Genomic DNA, 22,656 nt, shown 5'->3' on the forward strand with positions numbered 1-22,656 from the left:
CTATTTCATCCCACGGTTAATAATTAAATAATCTACAGTACTATAGCACTGTTTGTTGTTGCAGGATGTGAGGCTTTTTACATTCAGAGGGTCATTAGATCCATTTCACAGCTGGGTGTTATTTGTTCGGAGGAAGAGTGGCGCCATCTACAGTCTGAGACGTTACACAGACATAAGTAATAATGAACTCCAATCAGATTTAAAGAGCAATTTAAAGTCTAATATTTGTTTTTATGCAGTTTTACCAATTTAGTATCAAGTACATTTCTTTAAAATGGTGTTTTTTGCTTTCTTTCTGCACAGCAAACTCTGGAGCTAAAGGGAACACCGGTGACGTTGGCATGCCTTTGATTGGGGACTCCATGCCATGAGAAGCATGGTCATTGAAAAGAGAGTATTCAGCTGTTTTTGTTGTTTTGGGATTTCTGCAATTGACTGAAAGAGAAAAAACTGGAACACCTAAACACTGGAAGATGGATATTTAGTAAACCTCAAATCCAATGGGATATTCTGCCGTGCCAAATGGAGGACAGTGGACTTCAAACACGTGAATGATGACATTTTTGCCTTAAAATACGTTTGTTTCCTGTTTAAATGTCTGTGCATTGGCATCTACTAATGACTGAATGCAGAAACAGCAGCGATGTGCTATAAGATGTTATATATGGGTGTATTATTTGCACACATTTCATTCAAATTGGAAAGCATTTTGGCATCAAATAATGATAATGGTTACTGAAAGATAAGAAGTATTAAGTATTAAGTATGTGCTATAATGCCAAATCAAGAAGCCCTCTATTGTGGCTAATAGTTTAAGAAAAGTGCAAAATCATGGTGCTTTAGCAGAAAGTAGGACTTTGCTGTCATGGTCACCACTTTGTTGGTAATGGGTAATAAGTTGAAAACACACACACACACACACACACACACACACACACACACACACACACACACACACACACACACACACACACACACACACACTCTCTCTCAAAACACCTGCAAATACAAATTGTTTGCATGTATTGCAGCAACCGTTCAAAATAACATCCCGCATGCTTACATTAAAGTTGAGTTAATCATCGGTGTAATAGTATACATTTAAAGCAAGTATTTTCAGCAATTGCTCCATTGTTAGCTGATTTTACATTTAAAAAAAGTTTTAATTGATGCAGTGTTTACATTGTGCATGTGCTTCCACCCCCCTGCTCCTTTTCAACTATTCAATAATTATGTCTAAGTTTAAATGAGATGAATAAATATTTAAGATGAGTGTACATGTTTGTTTTAAGTGTAAGGAACAATTAGATGCTAACACTGAAATAAAGTTTTAAATGCATGACTTTTACTCTGGCTACTTTTAGCCTACTAAAAAACCATGTGGACTATCTTTTTATTTTACCACCGTCATCATCATCATTTTCATCAAAGCGTGTTTTCCCGCCTCCAGGTGATGATGATGGTGCGGCAGTGGGCGGAGTCTCACGCTCATGTTAATAGGCTGAGGACCATGTGAGACCAGGCTCAAACTCGCTTGACAGTTAACTTTTCCTCGCGAGACGGAGAGCAGCAGCTCGCAGGTGAGTCTCATCATCAGACTTCAGTTTAAAGTAAGCCTTAAGTATCGCGATAGTTTAATTTAACATTCTGTGTTTAATTCATTAAGAGTTGTGTCTAGTATGTTAACGTGTCACTCTAATGTGCTGGAAGGTGTCTTGTAGAAAAATCGAGAATTGGTGTTAATTAAAAAACCAGCTGCAGTCATAAATCATTACTGTATAATAATAATAATAATAATAATAATAAGCATGTAATGGCATAAAAGTACCCTATACATCGCGGTATATTGTAAGGATTAATTTAACATTGAATTCTGGTTGTAAAACAATTTACTACAATTCATCAGAGACTTTGAGGGTTGAGTGATTGATATACAAATTATCATATTGTGAATTAATTATTCCTTTTAGTGAAAGTGCAGCAACACTAAAGTATTGTAAAAAAGACGATTAAATTAAAAGACACCTGAGGCTGCAGGACAGTTGGAGTCAGAAGACAAAATGTAAATCAGAATGTAAATGCATTCAAACTCCATGTCTTGATATAAACCATGTGGTTGAAATGGCCCAGACACTGCCTTTGTTAAAGGGAACAGAATACAATGACAGTCATGTAAATAGGTGCTAGAGAAACTCGTTCGACAGCAGACTCACAGGGTTGTCATTTCCTTTAGATGTGACCTTACAGGAAGTCAGACAGCCTTGTTATCAAGATCAATGTTGACTTTCCTGCAAGAAGCATCAGGAGTTAAACCTGCAGGACGTCCAATACTCACTGAGGAAATGTAACTTTTGTTCCCATTAACGTAAATTAAAGCGACTGAAGCTATGTGGAGATAATCCGATTTTCCAATGGTGTGTACATAATCATTCAGTCAAACCAGCTGTCCTCCAGCGACTAGCAAAAACAGCCGCCTGATGCAGGAACCCTCATACTACAGTGTGGAGTCCACTGGTAGTGTTGCTAACAGCAAAAATAATGCTGTTACTAGAGAGCAGCTGAGATGAGATGAATGCAGCCTTTAATCGTCCAAATACCATTTTGCAAGCTTGGTCTAATGAGACATGGTGCCAGACAACCAATCAGCAAATATAGTAATGTTAGTTTCCTTTAAGCCAACTGTAGTTTCATTTAAATATGTTATTTGGGGTTGTGAGAAGCAGATGTTCTTACAATTTGAGACCAAACTATTAATTGATTTAACTGAGAAGATACAAATTAGCATAACAACTGCATATAACACATGTTGATGCCACCCATTTCTTACAAGAGGTGATTGTGAAAATAGATGCTGTCCTATAACCGTATTGCTTTTGACAGCAGTAGCTCTATCATGCACACATGCTCACTGCTTATCATGCTTCAATACCATTTTTGAAAGGGGTTAATTGAAGTAGCAGAGGCTGAGATTGAGCACTTAATTATCATGCAACCTGATAACAACTATAATTGACTGTGCTTTTAGAGACGTCAAAGTTTGTAAGTTCATTAAGTTGCCTTTAAAGACATGAGACTAATCAGTGGTCTAAGCAGGAGTGAGTCTGAATGAAAGCACTTGTTGGACTCTCTTATATAATCCATTCCCCTTTAACAGCAATTAAAGCTGTGTCACTCCACTTGACTCAGCGACGCCAGCTGTTTGTCATTCCCAAGCTCCTTCACCCTCTGAAAAAGCTACAACATGAGGAAACAAAGGCTTTCTAAAAGGCTGTGCTGTGCAGGTGCATCGGAAAGACGAAATGAAAAGAAAAGAAACATATTTGTATGTGTTTACACAGCTTGCAGAGTGCTGGATATAACCGGGGGATGCATTAATCAAGACCAAAACCTCCTGACCTTCATGCATATGTGTTGACATTTAAAAACTAATTTTACTTTAGTATCAGGCCAAATAGAAAATGATGTAATAGTTCAGACAGAAGGTCAAAGAAACTAGTAGATGTTCCCTCATAATAGGAAGTACTACTGAATCTGTACAAATGTTTTAATGACAAAGAAAATGTTTGGTTTGTTAACAGTTATTTCTTGATCTTAGAAACAGAAAAAAGGCCAAATCAAAGAGATGTGGAGACGTTGAACCTGCAGGTTGTCAAACTGAATTTCATCGCGGGCCACATTCGCGTAAAGGTTGCAAGGCAAGGCAAGTTTATTTATATAGCACTTTTCAACACAAGGCAATTCAAAGTGCTTTACAAAAAATGAAAGACATTAAGAAAATGGCATTTAAAATCAGTCATTAAAAAGAAAAGATAATAAAATAAACATTAAAAGAAAAAATACATGGATAAAAGTTACAGTGCAGTTTAAGATGTGAATAGTTCAATTAAAAGCAGCGACAAAAAGAAAAGTCTTCAGCCTGGATTTAAAAGTAGTCAGAGTTGCAGCGGACCTGCAGGTTTCTGGGAGTTTGTTCCAGATATTTGGAGCATAATAACTGAACGCTGCTTCTCCATGTTTAGTTCTGACTCTTCATTTATTCTACTCTGTATAATTGTTCTGTAGTTATTGTAGCTAAAACGGCGCTTTTGAGAGATTTTAAATCTCAGATCTGCTCACATTAACCTATTACACAGGTCTCAGTAGGCATTCAAGCATGCATTAAAATAGGCAGGGCCTCTCTGCTGTCGCCCATCAGCAGTAGAGAGTTAACTAATAAGAGGGGCGTGGCACCACAGCTGTGAGAACTCAGCAATCAGGCGTCCATTTTAGGTAGCTCTTTCCTTGAGCGTCAGACAGCCGAAGACTGACAAAGACATTGGAGTCCTGTGGGAGTAAGACTGACAAAGACAATAGAGTCCTGCTGGAGTCACGAGGGAGGCAAAGAGGAGGCAAATCCTACTCTGATTGAGCTAAGTATTGCTGGTGTCTTATTTTTCTTTTCTTTAGCTTTCTAGCCCCTCAGGCTATAATCATGTGTATTTTCTCCATTCCTGTTCATGTGTCTTCTCGCAATTATCACTGGCCCCGTGTATCTCCTAATCGCAATAACCGGCCTGCTCTCGTCTATCCCACGTGCTCCACTGAGATCCAACATCTAGTTTCAGGTGGCCTGTGGAACTGCCAGTCAGCTGTTCCTAAGGCTGACTTCATCTCTGGCTCCGCCTCCCTCCAGGCCCTGGATTTCCTTGCTCTCACTGAGACCTGGATTACTCCATTCAACTCATCCACCCCAGCAGCTCTCTCCACAGCATATTCCTTCTCCCATACACCCAGACCCACTGGTAGAGGATGTGGCACTGGTCTCCTGCTCTCTCCCAAGTGGAGCTTTTCCCTCTTCAAGCTACCTAACTTCACTCCTTCCACCTTTGAATTCCATGCCGTCACAGTAACCCATCCTATACAATGAACCATTGTTGTTCTCTACCGTCCACCAGGCGCCTTGGGGGACTTATCGGAGGAATTAGATAATCTCCTCTCACACATCCCTGAAACCGGCCCTCCCGCTGTACTTCTCGGAGACTTCAACCTCCAGACGGGGAAGATAGACGAACTAACATCTCTGTTAACCGCCTTTGCTTTCTCACTGTCTCCGTCCCCACCGACTCATAAAGCTGGCAATGTCCTTGATCTCATATTCTCAAGGAACTGCGCTACTTCTAACCTCTCTGTAAACCCACTCCATACATCCGATCACTTCTTCATTTCATTCTCTCTACCCCTTTCCAAACATAACAAACTAATCTCTTCTCATCCTGCACCTGTCCGCCGTAACCTTCGTTCCCTCTCCCCCTCTACCTTTGCCTCATCGGTGCTCTCAGCCCTCCCTTCCTCTGACTCGTTCCAACTCCTGCCTCCAAACTCTGCTGCAGAAACTCTCCTCTCTACTCTCTCATCCTCTCTGGAGTCTGGACTCTCTCTGTCCTCTCACATCTCGGCAGGCTCGTCAGTCCCCTCCTGCTCCCTGGCTAAATGACGCACTGCGTGCTAATAGAACCGTCCTTAGGGCAGCAGAGTGGAAACGGTGGAAATCCAAACACCGTGACGACCTCCTAACCTATCAGGCTCTCCTTTCCTCTTTCTCTTCTTCGATCTCTCAGGCAAAAAGCACTTTCTTTCAAGATAAGATCCAATCCTCCTATTCCAATCCTAAAAAACTATTTTCCATCTTCTCCACCCTCCTGGACCCCCCCAAAGCCCCTTCCCCCTCCTCACTTCTGTCAAGCGACTTTGTTAACCACTTTGAAAAAAAGGTTGATGATATTCGCTCTTCTTTTTCTGACTCACCTTTACTCACCGCTGGGTCACCAGACCCTCCTTCCACCCGCACACTAACCTCCTTCTCCCCTCTCTCTCCAAGTGAGGTTCTTACCCTCATTACCTCTGCCCGCCCTACCACCTGTCCTCTGGACCCTATCCCTTCAAACCTCCTTCAGACTATCGCTCCTGATATTCTACCGTTTCTCTCCCATTTCATCAACACTTCTCTAACTTCTGCTCACTTTCCAAACAGTCTCAGGGAGGCAAGAGTAAACCCTCTCCTGAAGAAACCCACTCTCAACCCGTCTGATGTTATAAACTACAGGCCTGTCTACTCCCGTTCCTGTCTAAAACACTTGAACGCGCCGTCTTTAAACAACTCTCCTGTTATCTCCATCAGAACAACCTTCTGGATCCGCACCAGACTGGTTTCAAGGCAGGTCACTCCACAGAAACTGCCCTCATTGCTGTCACTGAGGAACTGCACACGGCCAAAGCAGCCTCCCTCTCCTCTGTCATCATCCTTTTGGACATGTCTGCTGCATTCGACACTAATGCAGCGGCTCGTCTGGTCTTCAACCTTCCTAAATTTTCCCACACCACTCCGCTCCTCCGCTCCCTCCACTGGCTTCCGGTAACTGCTAGAATCCACTTCAAGACACTGGTGCTTGCGTACCATGCTGTGAATGGATCTGGCCCTTCCTACATCCAGGACATGGTTAAACCGTACACCCCAGCACGTGCACTCCGCTCTGCATCAGCCAAACGACTCGCTGCACCCTCGCTGCGAGGGGGACCCAAGTTCCCATCAGCAAAAACACGTGGGTTTGCTATCCTGGCTCCAAAATGGTGGAATGAGCTCCCATTGACATCAGGACAGCAGAAAGCTTACACACCTTCCGGCACAGACTGAAAACTCATCTCTTTCGACTCCACCTCGAGCAATAGAACTATTAACAAAGCACTTATATACTAATAAAGGGCTGGCTTATCTAAAGCCAGTTGAGTAGCACTTGAAATGTTTGGCTCTATGAAACCTGATGTACTTATATGATTCTGTTTTCTTCAAGGTTGTGTCTTCTTGGACGAATGTACTTATTGTAAGTCGCTTTGGATAAAAGCGTCAGCTAAATGCAATGTAATGTAATGTAATGACTCTGGGAACAGAAAGCTGACCAGTCCCTGAAGACCTGAGAGATCTGGATGGTTCATAATTTAGCAGGAGGTCAGAAATGTATTTTGGGCCTAAACCATTCAGTGCTTTATAAACCAGCAGCAGTATTTTGAAATCTATTCTTTGACACACAGGAAGCCAGTGTGAAGACTTCAGAGCAGGAGTGATGTGATCCACTTTCTTAGTGTCAGTGAGGACTCGAGCAGCGGCGTTCTGAATCAGCTGCAGCTTCCTAATAGATGTTTTAGTGAGACCTGTGAAGACACCATTGCAGTAGTCCAGTCTACTGAAGATAAAAGCATGGACAAGTTTTTCCAAATCCTGCTGTGACATTAGTCTTTTAATCCTAGATATATTCTTTAGGTGATAGTAGGCTGATTTAGTAACTGTTTTAATGTGACTGTTGAAACTCAGGTCAGAGTCCATGACTGCACCTAGATTTCTGGCTTTATCTGTTGTTTTGAACATTGCAGACTGAAGCTCAGCGCTAACTTTTATACGTTCTGACTTTGCTCCAAAAACCATTACCTCAGTTTTATCTTTGTTTAATTGGAGAAAGTTCTGACACATCCAGTCATTGATTTGTTCAATGCACTTACTCAGTGTTTGAATTGGAGCATAGTCTCCTGGTGAAATTGTTACATACATTTGTGTGTCATCTGCATAGCTATGGTAACTTATTTTGTTGTTTTTCATTATCTGAGCCAGTGGTAGCATGTAGATGTTAAAGAGAAGAGGCCCCAAGATGGAGCCTTGAGGAACCCCACATGTCATATTTGTCAACTCAGATGTGTATTTACCTATAGAAACAAAGTTGTTTCTGTCCTTTAAGTAGGATTCAAACCAATTTAGAACTGTTTCCGAAAGTCCCACCCAGTTTTCCAGTCGGTCTAGTAATATGTTGTGGTCAACAGTGTCAAACGCAGCACTGAGATCTAATAATTATAACACTGGAGTTCTGAGCAGTCTCAGTGCTGTGGTTTGGACGAAAGCCTGACTGGAACACATCAAAACAGTTATTTAAATGCGAGAAATTACTCAACTGTTGAAAAACAACTTTTTCAATGATTTTACCTAGAAATGGGAGGTTTGATATGGGCCTGTAATTGTTCATTACTGAAGCATCTAGATTATTCTTTTTTAAGAGCGGTTTTCAGGGCCTGTGGAAAAATACCTGAGTGAAGAGATTTGTTTACTATATGAAGTAGATCTGAGGCCATGCAAGGCAAAACATCTTTGAAAAATCCTGTTGGAATAATATCAAGGCAGCAGGAGGAGGACTTCAGAAGTTGAATAATGTCCTCTAGGTTTGTATCATTAATCTGATGGAACTGTGTCATGATGTCTGAATTGATGTTAGGTGGACACAGAGACAACACATTTGCTGTTCCTGATGCAGAGGCACTGACTGCTTGTCTGATTTTCTGAATGTTGTCAGTGAAAAAGGAGGCAAAATCATTGCACGCCCTGGTGGATAGAAATTCAGAGGCTACTGACACTGGGGGGTTAGTTAGTTAGTCTGTTGACGGTAGCAAACAAGGCACGTGCGTTGTTTTTGTTTTTGGTAATGATGTCAGAGAAGAACGATTGTCGTGCGTTTTTCAATTCCAAATTATAAAGGTCAAGTCTCTTTTTATAGATTTCAAAGTGAACCTGGAGATTTGTTTTTCGCCACCTGCGTTCAGCTTTTCGACACTCTCTTTTTTCTGCTCTCACGGTCATGGCCTTTCTCCGTGGAGATATTTTCTTGCCAGTCACTTCCTCTACCCTAGTTGGAGCAATGGCATCTATAACATTTTTAATGTTTGAATTAAAATGATCTACTAGCTCATTTACTGAGATGTTAGCAGGGGCAAGTGTGGAAGAAAAATTCTGAGTAAACATTTCCCTAGTATTTTCAGTTAAATATCGCTTTGTGGTTACCTCTTTTTGAACATTTTTGTTAACAGAAATAGAGCTCTCAACGAAAACACAGGAATGGTCAGAGAGTGCAACATCAGTCACCACGACCTCAGAGATATTCAAACCCTTTGAGATAATTAAGTCTAGAGTGTGCCCCTTATTGTGCGTGGGCTCCGTCACATGCTGAGTCAGTCCATAGCTATCAAGAACACAAAACAGTTCTTTAGCCCCTCTGTCCTGGGGGTTGTCAACATGGATGTTAAAATCACCAACAATGACTAGACGGTCAAAGTCAATACACACTATAGACAGCAGTTCAGTAAAGTCATCAAAAAAGCTTGCACAGTATTTGGGTGGTCTATAGATATTTAGGAACAGAGCTCGAGAGGAGCATTTCAGCTGAAGGGCCACATATTCAAAAGAAGCAAAGTTCCCTTACGATGTCTTCCTGCATTGAAGGGAATCATTGAACAGAATAGCAACTCCACCCCCTTTCTTATGCATTCTTTCCTGACTCATAAAACTAAAGTTGGGAGGGGTTGATTCGATAAGAACAGCTGCACTGTTATTTTGTTCAATCCAAGTTTCTGTTAAAAACATAAAATCGAGATTGTGCTCAGTGATAAAATCATTGATTAAAAATGTTTTTCCTGCCAAAGACCTGACATTTAATAAAGCTAGTTTAAGTTCGTTAAACACACTATCAGTCAGGTTTTTTGTGACAAGCTGTGGCTGACATGGAATCACTGCTAAATTAGATAAACTCACACAAACGTTTGAGCGCTTCCTGTTTCTAAGCTGATTCACCGCTCTTAATCTATTACCTATCAACACAGATATCGGCAAAGCTACAGGCAGGCAGGGCCCTGGCATGTCCTGGAAAGAGTTGAGAGTGCCATACGCCCCTTGAGCCTGGACCCAGCAGATATCAGTTTGCTGCGTTTTGTACACACACATCCCTATCAGGCTTTGAAGGGGAGGGAGGACCCACCACCCTGCTCCTCTCATCATAGGAGGGCAGGGTGAGGGCTACACTGTAGAAAGGGGGGTTTGGAAATCTGCTTCCATCTTCCTTGTATTGTTTTGGTTTGGATGATTGTGGTAGGCATCGTAATGAAGCCGGGGAAGATGGTGCGCATCTCTGCTTCGGTGATTTTGGTGGGCGTCGTTGAGGGGCGGGGTAAAGGACATGCTGCCAACCCTGCGTGTCGCCTTCATGCGGTCATCGAACTCCAGGGGGGTGGGCGAGGGTGAAAGGGTGAGCGGAGAGTAGAGAGAGCTGGGGGATGAATGAAGAGTATCCTCAAAGGCGTTGACAGGGAGGGTGACGGGCAGTGGAGACTCCTCCATTTGTGTCATAGGTCTCCCATAATCAGGGTTTTCTGCGCGATGTGTTGTGTCTTTCTCCTGTTTTGATTCCTCTTGCCGCTTGTCCTTGGCAGAGGGAACAGATTGATGACGCAGGCAGTTGAATATGTTAGAGATAAACAATTTCACTCCTGACTTGTTCAGGCAAACTCCATTTGCCTTGAAGAGATGTCTGCGGTCCCAGAAAAAGTTAAAATTGTCAATAAAATGGACAGAATGGTCAGGACAGACAGTTGAAAGCCAGGTGTTCAGTGCAAACAATCTGCTGAATCTCTCCACTCCTCTTCTGACTGGCGGTAGAGGGCCACTGATGAACACCTCTGCATTTAGAGAGCTGACAGTTTCCAACAGACATTTAAAGTCTTCTTTCAGCACTTGTTTCACAACATCATTTGTTCCAATGTGTAGTACCACATTCTTCACAGTCGGATGTTCAGCCCCAATATGCAGGATCTTCTCAGCCAAGTCAGAGACCACATCCTTGGGAAAACAGAGTACTTTGGTGTTGTTCTTACTACACAGACCTTTTACATCTCTTAGAGCAGAGTCACCCACAATCAGAGTTTCAGGCCCAGTCGTTAGCTTTCCCTCTAGCCTTTTACTTTTGGAGTAGCTATTGGTCCTTACCCTGCTGTGTGAAGAGGACGGGTTATCCAGGTCATCAGAAAGAGATCTCCGGCTCTCGGTCAGCGGAGCGTATCTGTTCTGGATTGGCACACTTGGTGGTTTAGGAGGATTTTTTGTAGTTCTCCCTTTAGCAGCTGTCCACGGCTGTTTAGGGGTTGAAGAGGCGCTCTTCCTGGGTGATAACAATGCAGGCCAGCCGGTCGCATTATAGATTTCAGAGCGCTGGGCTCTGCCTGTTATCCGTCCTCCCAAATCCCATGGAAATGATGTACTCTTAGGCTTTGCACCCAGAGAGTTCCAGGGAGGACTACCACTTGTAGATGTATTACCCGGTACACAGCCCTCCTGTTCCTTGGAATCCTTGTAGCTGCTAACTAGCTGTGAGTTAGCATACCCTTTTCCATTATTTTGCAACACTGGTAAAGTGGTGTCATTCCCACGACATAGTCCATTCACTTCCACGTTAACTTCCAACCGTTGCATTTTCATTTCCAACACAGCCATCTTCTGTATAAGTTTGTGGAAGTCATCTGTAGAGAACAGAGGCATTTTGCTATCAACTAGCTTAAGCTAAATAGCATGCAGTCGCCTACCAGGCTTTAGCTGTTGCTAGGCCACGCTACTGTAAGACTGAGGTCGTCGTAAAAATGTTGAAATATGGCTGAAACTCTCAGTCTATTTACGAAGATGAACTGTCCCAGTGATAAGTTAATGTCCAGGAGCCGCTGCTCGAAGTTTTCAGAGAATAAGAATAGGAAAATCAGCATAAAAAGTAAGCCGAGGCAAGAGCAAGCAGAAAAGCATCTGCACTGTAAGAAAGATAAGCACTCAAAGGGCCAGTTGTAACTATATAAATATATAATAATGTATTATATTACATTATTGCCTCTGAATTGGATTATTATCGGATAGGATAATAACTTATTAAGTAACTACGTCTGAAAGCAGAAGTCCAGGGCAAATAATTGCAAGTCTCTTCAGTGTGCATGTCACAAAACGAGATGCATTGTGGGACATGTAGTTTATGGGCAACCTGCTTCTGTAAAGTGGCATGTAACCGTATAATAAACGTATTATATTCTTTGCAAGCTCTTGTGGGGCCACATCAAATGAAGTCGCGGGCCGGATTTGGCCCCCGGCCTTGAGTTTAAAGAAAGACACTGCCAAGTTGCATTATGGGAAATTAATGTAAAATCTCAAATTGGTTACAACATGTTGTGCATTGCTTTGGAAAATAATGATATTTTTGTTTGTTGCAGGATCCAGGTGCCCCTAAATCAAAACCGAGCAACAATGCACCACCATTTCGCAAGCTGTCAAACTGCAACCTGCATCGACTCCCAAAGTTAACAAAGGAACAATAAGCAGATTTCTCCCACTGCAGCTTTTAACTGCTTTATGCTGTATAAATGACAATGTGCAAATATATGTATATGAGGATTACTTTAAGGTGAACAAATTAGATGATATTACAGGTTTATCTGCACATGCATTTTATACTTGGGGTCATAGAAAATAAGTGCCAGATATTGTACGTTGACAAAGCCTTCTCTTCGTTGAAGACCTACAAAGCTGCTGAAACATGGCCCCCGCCACCATGGAAGTGTTAGACATCGGCGTCGTAGTGATGTACTTCATCCTGGTGCTGGCGATCGGTTTCATCGCCATGCGGAGAGCCAATAAGAACACGGTGGGCGGATACTTCCTGGCCGGTCGCTCTATGAACTGGGCGGCCGTAGGAGCATCGCTATTCGTCAGCAACATCGGGAGCGAGCATTTTATCGGACTAGCCGGGTCGGGGGCTGCTAGCGGTTTTGGCGTGGCAGCGTGGGAAATAAACGCCCTGTTGCTGCTGCAGTTATTAGGCTGGGTATTTATCCCTGTGTACATTCAGTCCGGAGTCTACACCATGCCGGAGTACCTGACAAAGCGATTTGGCGGGAAACGGCTCAAGGTGTATTTTGCCGCACTGTCCCTCGTGCTGTACATCTTCACCAAGGTGTCCGTGGATCTGTACGCCGGGGCCTTGTTCATCCAGGAGTCCTTAGGGTGGAACCTCTACCTGTCAATCATCCTCCTCATCGCCATGACAGCTCTACTGACAGTCACCGGAGGTCTGGTGGCTGTCATCTACACGGACACCGTCCAGGCCTTCCTCATGATCGCCGGAGCGCTCTGCCTCACGAGCATCAGCCTCTTCAAAGTGGGAGGACTCGAAGGTGATTATGCATTGAATTTAATTCCATGTGACAGAGGTGGGAGAAGATGGAGAAAATATTGTACTTAAGGGAATATAAAGGAATACACTGTTACAAGTAAAAGTCCTGCATCCATAATGTTACTTAGGTACAATAGCAATAGCTTTTATTGTCATTTGTCATAGCTACAGTGCAGTTATGACAATGAAAATCTTAGGTCACAGGCTCCTCCAACAGTGCAACACAATACAACAGATACACTTGTGCAAGTTTTTTTACAGATTGGCTAATATAGGTATATCACTAAAAAGTATCTATCCAAAGTATATCTACTTGACACAACTGCAGTGGCGGTTCTAGACCAATTTGACTGGGGGGGCCACTGAGGGGCCAGTTATTTTCTGAGGGGGGCACAATAAATGCGAAAAAGAGAACTAGACAGTATGAAGTAATTGCGCATAAGAAAACAATGCAATACAGTTATTGGTATTTGTTTCAGTACACTTATTTATTTCAGATAGATCTTATAGTTATTACTGTTAGCTTCAGCTTAAGTTATAGTGCAATGTTTGCACTAACACCATATTTATATAAAAATAAAGGCAATGAACAGTTACATCTCTACTTTACATAAGGGTGTCTGCACAATCTCACATTACAGCAACAAAATCCTGCGGTTTTTGGCAAACCGAGGACCAGAAAATATACATTTAAAAAAAAAAAAAAAAAAAGATTTCATTGTCAGGGGGGCCACAGGGGGGTCAGAGTTAGGGGGGCACTGGCCCCCCTAGAACCGCCCCTGCACAACTGCCATGCGATCAACTGACTGCCATCTGCACTATATGCTTTTCTTTAAGGTTTGAAGACCAAGTACATGCAAGCTTCTCCAAACATCACGGCCATCTTGCTGTCTTCGCCCAACCTAACGTATTCTGCCTCCTGCCACCTCCACCTTCACCCCAAACCAGACGCTCTGAAGATGCTTCGGGGCCCGAGGGATCCAGACCTGCCGTGGCCCGGTTTCCTCCTGGGCCAGACTCCTGCCTCCATTTGGTACGTGTCCAAGTCCTTTCACCAACACTGACCTCCCTAACTGGTTCAGTTTCATGTTTAGTTTATGTGTGTCACCAGAAGATGGATGGCCTTTCATTTTGAGCCAGTATCAGTGTCCTTGCTATAATGCTACTTTATGGTCTACTTGTTAAATCTAAGCGTCCTCTCCTGTGTTCTAGGTACTGGTGTGCAGATCAGGTGATCGTTCAGCGGGTTTTGGCAACGAAGAATATTGCCCACGCTAAAGGAGCCACGATCATGGCCGGCTTTCTGAAAATCCTCCCCATGTTCGTCATCGTCATCCCAGGTAGATGATGCTGCATATTCACACAAAGTTGTCACACAATTTCAACTTTATGAAAAATAATAGTAAGGTTGATGAGTCAAAAAATATACAAAAAGACAATTGTCGACTTTAAGTAAGTCAAATGTATTTATAAAGCGCTTTTCACAGACATAGTCACAAGGTGCTTGACAAAGAATAAAAACATCATACAAATGAAGAAGTGCTAAAAAACCTAATACATACAATAATTGTCCATACATGTTTACCTTTTGCCCTCTGACCTTGAGCAGCCATTATCTCCCTTAAGGAGGGGCTGCCCTAGCAAGTTGTTGTTGTTGTTGTTGTTGTTACCAGTCTGTGACCGGGCAACTCTCGGTCAGAGATAGTTATTGTTGTGGGACACTTAGGCCCTTTCTCATTTCTCTAACTCCCCTCCTCGACTCCCCTCCTCGACTCCTATCCTCGAGACTTAGTCCCGCCCACAGGAGATGCGAGCGGAGGAGCCGAGGAGGGGAACCGAGGAGAGAGGAGGGGAAGCAGCAGGCGGTTAGAGAAATGAGAACTCCTCTCCTCTGAGCGATCATTTTAAAGAGACGTCCATTAATGATGACAGGAGGCACAGCAGCCCTCTGTCTGATGGACAGATGTGTTCATGACGACTTATATATTTACTTTGATTCATTCACAGTGCGGTATAATGAGACAATAATGGCTACAGATGCGGACACGCACACACACATATATATGTATATATTTATATAAATATATACAATTTCAGAATCAAACAGAGCATTCATAATAACGTAACACTATCAGAGACTGGATATATCCCCCCCCTCTCTGGTCGCTGCAATGAGGAAAATAAATTACGGGCTAAAAGTTTTATTTACAAGTATTACAAGTTAAGCAGAGGACACCAAACCAACTGAGACCTGTCTGTCCGCTGCATCTACGCACACACTGTACCACACACACCTACACATAATCAGGCTACAGCTGTTACGTATTTTATTATGTGAAGCACTGAATGGTTTTAGAAAAATATCGACTCTTTGTTTGTAGATATCTACTAAAACAAATAAAGAGAGTAGGCCTGTTATAGAGTGATATATATTATACACACTGCTCTGCTTTCTGCAAGGACCTCACAGCTGTTCTCTCTGTAAACATCGCGTCGCGATGAAAGCAGTTTCTAAAATAATATCCAGGGGATGCATGCAGAGCTGTCATTGGCTGAGATAAGTCCGGCCGTGCGTCACGACTCTTTGAAACATCTCTGTTCCCGGAAATGCATCCGCGAAGGAGCCGTGGAGGACCCATCAGTGTATCCTCGGTTAGAGCTCCTCCAGAGAGGCTCCTCGATGCTCGATGCTCGGTCCTCGACGTGCATTTAGAGAAATGAGATGTCCTTCAACATGGCGCGGTAAAATTCATTTCCGGGTCACTACCGGAGGACAGAGGAAACGAGGAGGGGGATTTGATGAAATGAGAAAGGGCCCTGGAAGACATCCTTCTCGGGGTGTTGATGACCTCGAGCCATAAGCGACAACAAATGTGATTCAGTGTCCTCAGCTGTTTAGTCTAACCAGGGGCGGACTGGTCATTGGGAATACCGGGAGTTTTTTTTTTGCCTAAATCCTACCGGCCGATTTAGTCCCTAATTTTGCTCTCAAAGTGCACCAGATTGATTTTTTTTTTTTTTAAATCTTCCCGGGGGAGCATGGCCCCTGACCCCCCCTAGAGGAGGTGAGGTACACCACCTGCCCACACCCCCTGTCAAATTGTCCCACCCACATTGACGATTCTTCCTACGCCCATGTTTTATTCCATGTGTCAAGTCAGGCAAATTGGGTCCAAATGTTATTGCATCAATGATCTGTTACCATTAAAATCACTAAATATAACTATTTTTGCTCAAGGCAACTCAAGGGCTCAGGTAATGTGATTACTATATGAATAATGGTCCAAAATAACATCAAATGCATAGGGTTTTTTGTTAAGTAACATACTTTCGTCGCTGGCCGGCCGATACATGCCGCGTATTAAGTGAGCCTGTCTGTCAATTCATCCCTGGGCCACTTTTCCCCCCCAGTCCGCCCCTGAGTCTAACTAATGAAGAATGTTGATTGCCCTTAGCGAAACTAGTAAAACATCATGCGAGAGGAAGGTTTCTTCAGAATTGATTGTGGCATCTCAACCGTGTGGACTGGCCCTTTGACATGTCTTGTGAATTCTCGGGCCGAACCTCCAAATAAATCGTCAGTGTTTGCCATCAAAGCTCCAGCTCTCCTCGTGTCTCTCTGAGTCTTGTTTCCAATGTATTCAGAAGTTTCCCCCGCAGCCTTTACATACAATTGCTCTCTGACACACTTCACTCCTTGACTAGCGGATCACTAACTATATGAGTCATGTGTGATCTGATTTCAGGGATGATCTCCAGGATCTTCTTTGCGGATGAGTTGGCGTGCATCAGCCCGGAGCACTGCCTGGAGGTGTGCGGCTCTGCGAGCGGCTGCAGCAACGTGGCCTACCCCCGCCTCGTCATGCTGGTGATGCCCGCGGGACTGCGAGGCCTCATGATGGCCGTCATGATCGCAGCTCTGATGAGCGACTTGGACTCCATCTTCAACTCGGCCAGCACCATATTCGCCCTGGATATCTACAAGATGATGAGGAAGCAGGTGTCGTCCCGGGAGCTGGTGATCGTCGGCAGGTTGTTCGTGGTTTTCATGGTGGTCATCAGCATCGCCTGGGTGCCCGTGGTCATCGAGATGCAGGGAGGCCAGATGTTCTACTACATCCAGGAGGTGACGGACTACCTGACTCCTCCTATCGCTGCTCTGTTCCTGCTGGCCGTCCTGTGGCATCGCTGCAACGAGACGGGCGCCTTCTGGGGCAGCTTGGTGGGGCTCGTCCTTGGATCGGTGCGTCTGATTTTGGCATTGGTTTACCGGGAGCCTCGCTGCGACCAGCCCGACGACCGGCCCTCCTTCATCAAAGATATTCACTTCATGTACGTGGCGGCCATATTGTTTTGGGTGTCGGCTCTTGTGACTGTCGTTGTGAGTCTGTGCACTCCTCCGCCGGATCAAGAACAGATCAGAACCACCACCCTGTGGGGGTTAAGGAGGAGGAAGAGACTGAGGGAGAAAGCGGGGGAAGATATGACTGCGTTGAAGCCTCTGAACCATGCAAACGGTTTGACTGGGACAGAAAAGAGTCCGGATCAGCAAGACAACGGGATCGAGGAAAATCATGAGGAAACTCAGCCAAGCAACGGTCACACTGTCATAGTCGGGGATTTAGATTCTGATCCATCAATGGAAGAAGAGGGAGAAAGGAAGGGAGTGGGGGAGGAGGATGGCTGTATTGGAGGAGGAGTCGTGGAGGGAGGGAAATGTTTGAAAGCTTTAGAGTTTGTCTGTGGTTTCAAGGAGAAGCCGTCCCAAGCTCGGGTCCTCAGCGCTGAGGAACAGGAGCAGATCCTGGAGCAGCTTCTGCACGAACCTCGAAGAACCAAAATCCTCCTGAACACGTTACTGCTGGCCATTTGCTTTGTGGGCATCTTTATTTTCATCTACTTCTCCTTATAGGCTGGGACATGTTGCTCCATAAACTACAAGCAATAATGAACTAAAGGAGGGAAACTATGCTGCAGTTTCTCTTCAACTGTAATGAAAAAAGAGCATTGTGAACAGGTTCAGTAAACGGCAAAAATTGGAGCTACGACCCCAAAAATATTTTGGTTTTGATCAGGCTCGGGAACCAATTCTTTTTTTTTAAACCGATAAGAACTTTGTTGAATTATCAAATAGACAAATATAGTGTATAAAATCCATTTGATTAAGTGTCCACTTTAATATACTCGCAACAGAAGTGGATGGAAATACAAATGAATCCACATTTTTATATTCTGCTCGTTGTGAAGGTTGTTCTTAACGCTAGAAGATTCTCTTTCAAACACTGTATCATAGGTACCACTAAATTAAATAACCGTCTTTTTATAGGGGGCTATCGGGAGGTCTGTCGCAGTATAGAGGTAAACAAAAAAGGCGTGTGGTGCAGTGGATTGTGCGTTGGTGTTGGGGTCAGGGGGTCACAGGTTCAAACCCCACTGCAGTCAGCATGTCGTTGTGTCCCGGAGACACTTCACCCCAAAGTGCTCCTGTGGGGATTGCCCACAGTATTGAGTATGTAAGTCGCTTTGGATAAAAGCGTCTAACAAGTGACATGTAATGTAAAAAAAAAAGAAGTTATAATTGTATGAATTAGTGGAGCATGCACAAAGGTACATTTTGCAGTATTGCCGAGTGCAACTTAAAGTATTTTTATATTTTTTTACTACAAAACGTCACTTCCTTTTGCTTTGTGGGATGTCTGCGAACACTGGGATTTAAATGATCCTTTGATGTTTTAGATTTTTCTTCTCAGTCTTATACATCTCAACGCCGTGTTACTATAACACCTTTGTAAGACCATGAGAGCTGCACAAGGATGTGTTGGGAAGAATAAGGACTTAATTGTAAATTGTCATATATTTTTGTAATAATTGCTGATGGCCAGCCTGATTTCCGATCTGAAGGAGAACACTTTTCTCTTCTCCTGTTTTAATCCAGTATTTTTTAATGCAAAATTACATTTTGGACAATTTCTATGCAAGTTTAAGTACAAATAACTTGAGGGGTATTTCTAAAGGTGGCTATTGTATAAATGTTTCATTGGCTGTTAAGGACTTGTAAATGTTCACTGTAAAATATAATCTTCCCATAACTTTGCACATCCCTTCTGAACTCGATACCTTCCCACACTTCGCTCTATGCAAAAAGAAACGCCTAATCTAACTGGTTGTTCTGGTCTAATCTGGCATAACCCCTTCATCAAACATACACTGTAAACATACTGTAACTGTCACTCGGAATAATTTCAACCTCTCCATGATGGATTGGTTCACAGAGGATGAATCCTATTGCATTTTGAGACCCTTTGATTGGTCTTCAATCAACACCATTAGATAGATATTTGTTTTTTTGAAAATACCTCCACTTATTGGCTGGATTTCCAGGACATTTGGTGATTTTAATATCTTCCATTGGCTTTTTATCAAGCGGGGATATGCTCATTATTATTTTTGTCCCATAGTTTTGTTTATGACTAATTACATGCAAAGCTAATGACCTTCCTACCAGCATCAAATGTACTCTTAGTGCTAATTAGCTAATATTAGCATGAACCAAGATGGTTGGATCTGTAAACATCAGCATGTAAGCTTTATCATTGAGACCATTATGCCCCCACTTTCTCTTATTAAACTTTTCCAAAATGCAAATGTTGGCTGCCTCGTCTGTTTTATGTTCAATTGAGAGGCGTCATGTCCCGGAGAGTTTGATCTGATAACAGCAGGGCGAGGCTTAAGAAGGGGAAAACCCAGCGTTCAGATTCAATGGGAAAGTTAGTCAGGTGTTCTGATATACTTTATTAATCCCCGTGGGGAAATTGTTTCTCTGCATTTGACCCATCCTAGTGTTAAGAGCAGTGTGCTGCCATTTTGAACGGCGCCCGGGGAGCAGTGTAGGGAACGGTGCCTTGCTCAGGGACACCTCGGTAGCACTTGGTGTTGCCGGGGACTTGAACTGGTGACCTTCCAGTTGCCAAGTCCCTATCGACTTCGCCACCACCGCCATACGTTCTTCGAATGTATGCGCTTGATCCTGATTGGTCAAATGATTGCATTATTTCCCATTCATCTCAATCAAAGTGTGCTTAGTAGTCTAAATGAATCATCCTCTATAACAGACTACACTCACTATGTTAGAAATATTTTGGAAATGTACCCATTATGTACTAGACATCTATATGATATAAAAACATGCGTCCCTGAGGCGTGACAATGACCCAGCAGAAGCAAGCTGTGTCATGTTCTCTAGTAAAGTCAGCATAACACGTAAACATAGCACTACTCGGTGAGTGAGGATGACATTAAACAGCCTCGCCGCAGTGGAAAGTTACAGACTGAAAGTGGAAAGTTACCGGGTAGACACATGCCACATGTTCTTTTTTGTCTTTGGTGTATTCAAGTTCATAATTCTACACAATACATGCTGCTGCCAACTTCATGTTCTCAGGAAATGTCACCTTCTTACTTCATGCATTTGTAATCATAACACAAGACAGGAAACGCTCAGAGTTTTAAGTGAATTGAGAAATGACACAGTAAGTAAACAAACGTATTTAATTAGAAATGTAGATTGTAATTGAAAAGGTGTGTAAACAATGTTGGAATTCAACAAAAAATGTTTCCGTAAGAACCAAATGTGTTCCAACCTTGATTATCTAAAATAAATAATATGAATCTGGTTGTTTATGTGAAGCTCCTACACTTAGGACATATTAAAAAGAGACATTTAAACTACATGAGACACTAACCTGCTCGCCACTGAATACACTTCTTGTATGTGTGTCAAGGGAGCGGGCGATTATAAAATTAGCGCCCCAATTGGTACTGACTATAAACCACAAGGATTGCTGGGAAATCATCGTGTTGAGTTTTGGGAGACAACCACCAACCAACATGGTCAGTATGTTGTTCAAGAAACATCTCCGAGACTGGGAGGTTTAGAAGTGTGTCAGAAAAACCAGCACATGTGCACAAAATGGGAAAAACAACACCAACCGTTTTCACTTGAGTGCTTGACAGATTAGAGAAAAATGGTCAGAATTGAAAGAGCAGAGATGCCATGACTTTTAGAAGAGATTCAACTTTGTTGTCATTGCACAGAAAAAAACATGATAAAGAGGTAAAGTGTAGAGTTGTTCTTATTATTTCATCATTCACTGCAACTGATGATTATCACATTAAGAGAGGCAAGCTATACGTGTGCACAGGGCCAACATGAGGCCCCACGCAAAGTTATACGATGAGGCCCTCTGTTTCGCGAGCGACAATGGGGGGGGGGGGGGCTAAACCGTGCCACACTAATTGCGCCGCATAAGCGCATATTTTCGGCTCAGTTGAGGCACCCTCCGCAAGATGAGGCCCCCTCCGCAAGGTGAGGCCCCCTCCGCAAGATGAGGCCCCCTCCGCAAGGTGAGGCCCCCTCCGCAAGGTGAGGCCCCACGCAGTCTGCATGATCGGCCTGTAGGGAGGGTGCGTGTGCATACTTGCTCGTAATACATTTTATTCTGTGCCTAGTTTTCATGCGAAGACATATCCAAATTCTAAATAGATTTTCACACGGTTTAAAAAAGCCAATTGTGGTCCAATATGCCACTTATTTCTGACCTTTAGGCAAAAAGGAACCGTTAGTGGCTCTTTCAAAGCTTAAGTAGACATTTGAGTCCCATCTTCTTTGAACTGGTCATCCCAATTTGTCTACTAAATTAATGGAATATAAAACACAAAACTGAGGGCAAAGCAAAACTGTGGAAACCGTTATTATTAATTTCCACCACAAGTGGGAAGCCTTTCTCCAAACCCACAACCACGGGCCGTCCAGACATGAACAGGGAGTTTCCTTTCATAAACTGCACTTTGCTAAACTGTAAATATATAAGGATCAGGATTTAGGAATACATTTGAAAGATTCCCCACAAGACACATTCAATTGATACATTTGCTAAAATAAGGCTGAACATAAACCTGCTTTCCAGCCAAGATTGATAATGACCTTCCAGCTTTATAAAAATGTGTGTTCAGCATGGGAAGTCTTATAAACTAATACATTTAACTGGATGACATCTGATAGTCATCCATGCTGGTAATCTGCACTTTACTGTAGTGAAGGTATCGCGACAAACTGTGGTTAAAGTCTCGCGTGTTTTGGATTAACAACATCTCATGCGTCAATCAAGTTAAGGGGTGTGTTTGCCACCGGAAGTAAGATAAGACGACAGATACATTTTTTAAATGTTACATAAGAGACCTGTTACATCCAATCAATCAATCAATCAATCAATCAATCAATCAATCAATCAATCAATCGATCAATCAATCGATATGTGAAATGTGCAGCAAATGGTTACTTCTATAAACAACACAACTAGCAATTATAGGTCCTATTTAATCAGAATCAGAATCGTTTTTAAAACCAAGTAAGTTTACACATACGAGGAATTTGCTTTGGTGTCAATGGTGCAAACACGAAGCATATATTTTAATTTAATATAGCGACATAATATATCATACAGATGAAGTTGTGTTGCACATATTATGTAACATAGTGACTTCAGTTTACCGACTTTAATTTTGTACACAACCGGACGTGGATTGTCGTCTTTTTTCAGGCCAACTTAAC

The 22,656-nt window shown here is 42.9% G+C and overlaps 1 protein-coding gene across 1 annotated transcript; it reads left to right on the forward strand.

Moving 5' to 3' along the window:
* Window positions 1-405: 405 nt before the first annotated feature.
* On the forward strand, window positions 406-19,674 carry LOC117457037 (sodium/myo-inositol cotransporter-like). The gene is made up of 6 exons (XM_034096908.2): window positions 406-547; window positions 1,451-1,580; window positions 12,088-13,047; window positions 13,884-14,079; window positions 14,259-14,386; window positions 16,793-19,674. The coding sequence occupies exons 3-6, from the start codon at window positions 12,411-12,413 to the stop codon at window positions 17,956-17,958; spliced, it is 2,127 nt and encodes a 708-aa protein (XP_033952799.1). The 5' UTR covers window positions 406-547; window positions 1,451-1,580; window positions 12,088-12,410; the 3' UTR covers window positions 17,959-19,674.
* Window positions 19,675-22,656: the final 2,982 nt, after the last annotated feature.

Source organism: Pseudochaenichthys georgianus, chromosome 2 (assembly GCF_902827115.2).
Source record: "Pseudochaenichthys georgianus chromosome 2, fPseGeo1.2, whole genome shotgun sequence".
Classification (NCBI taxonomy): Eukaryota; Metazoa; Chordata; class Actinopteri; order Perciformes; family Channichthyidae; genus Pseudochaenichthys; species Pseudochaenichthys georgianus.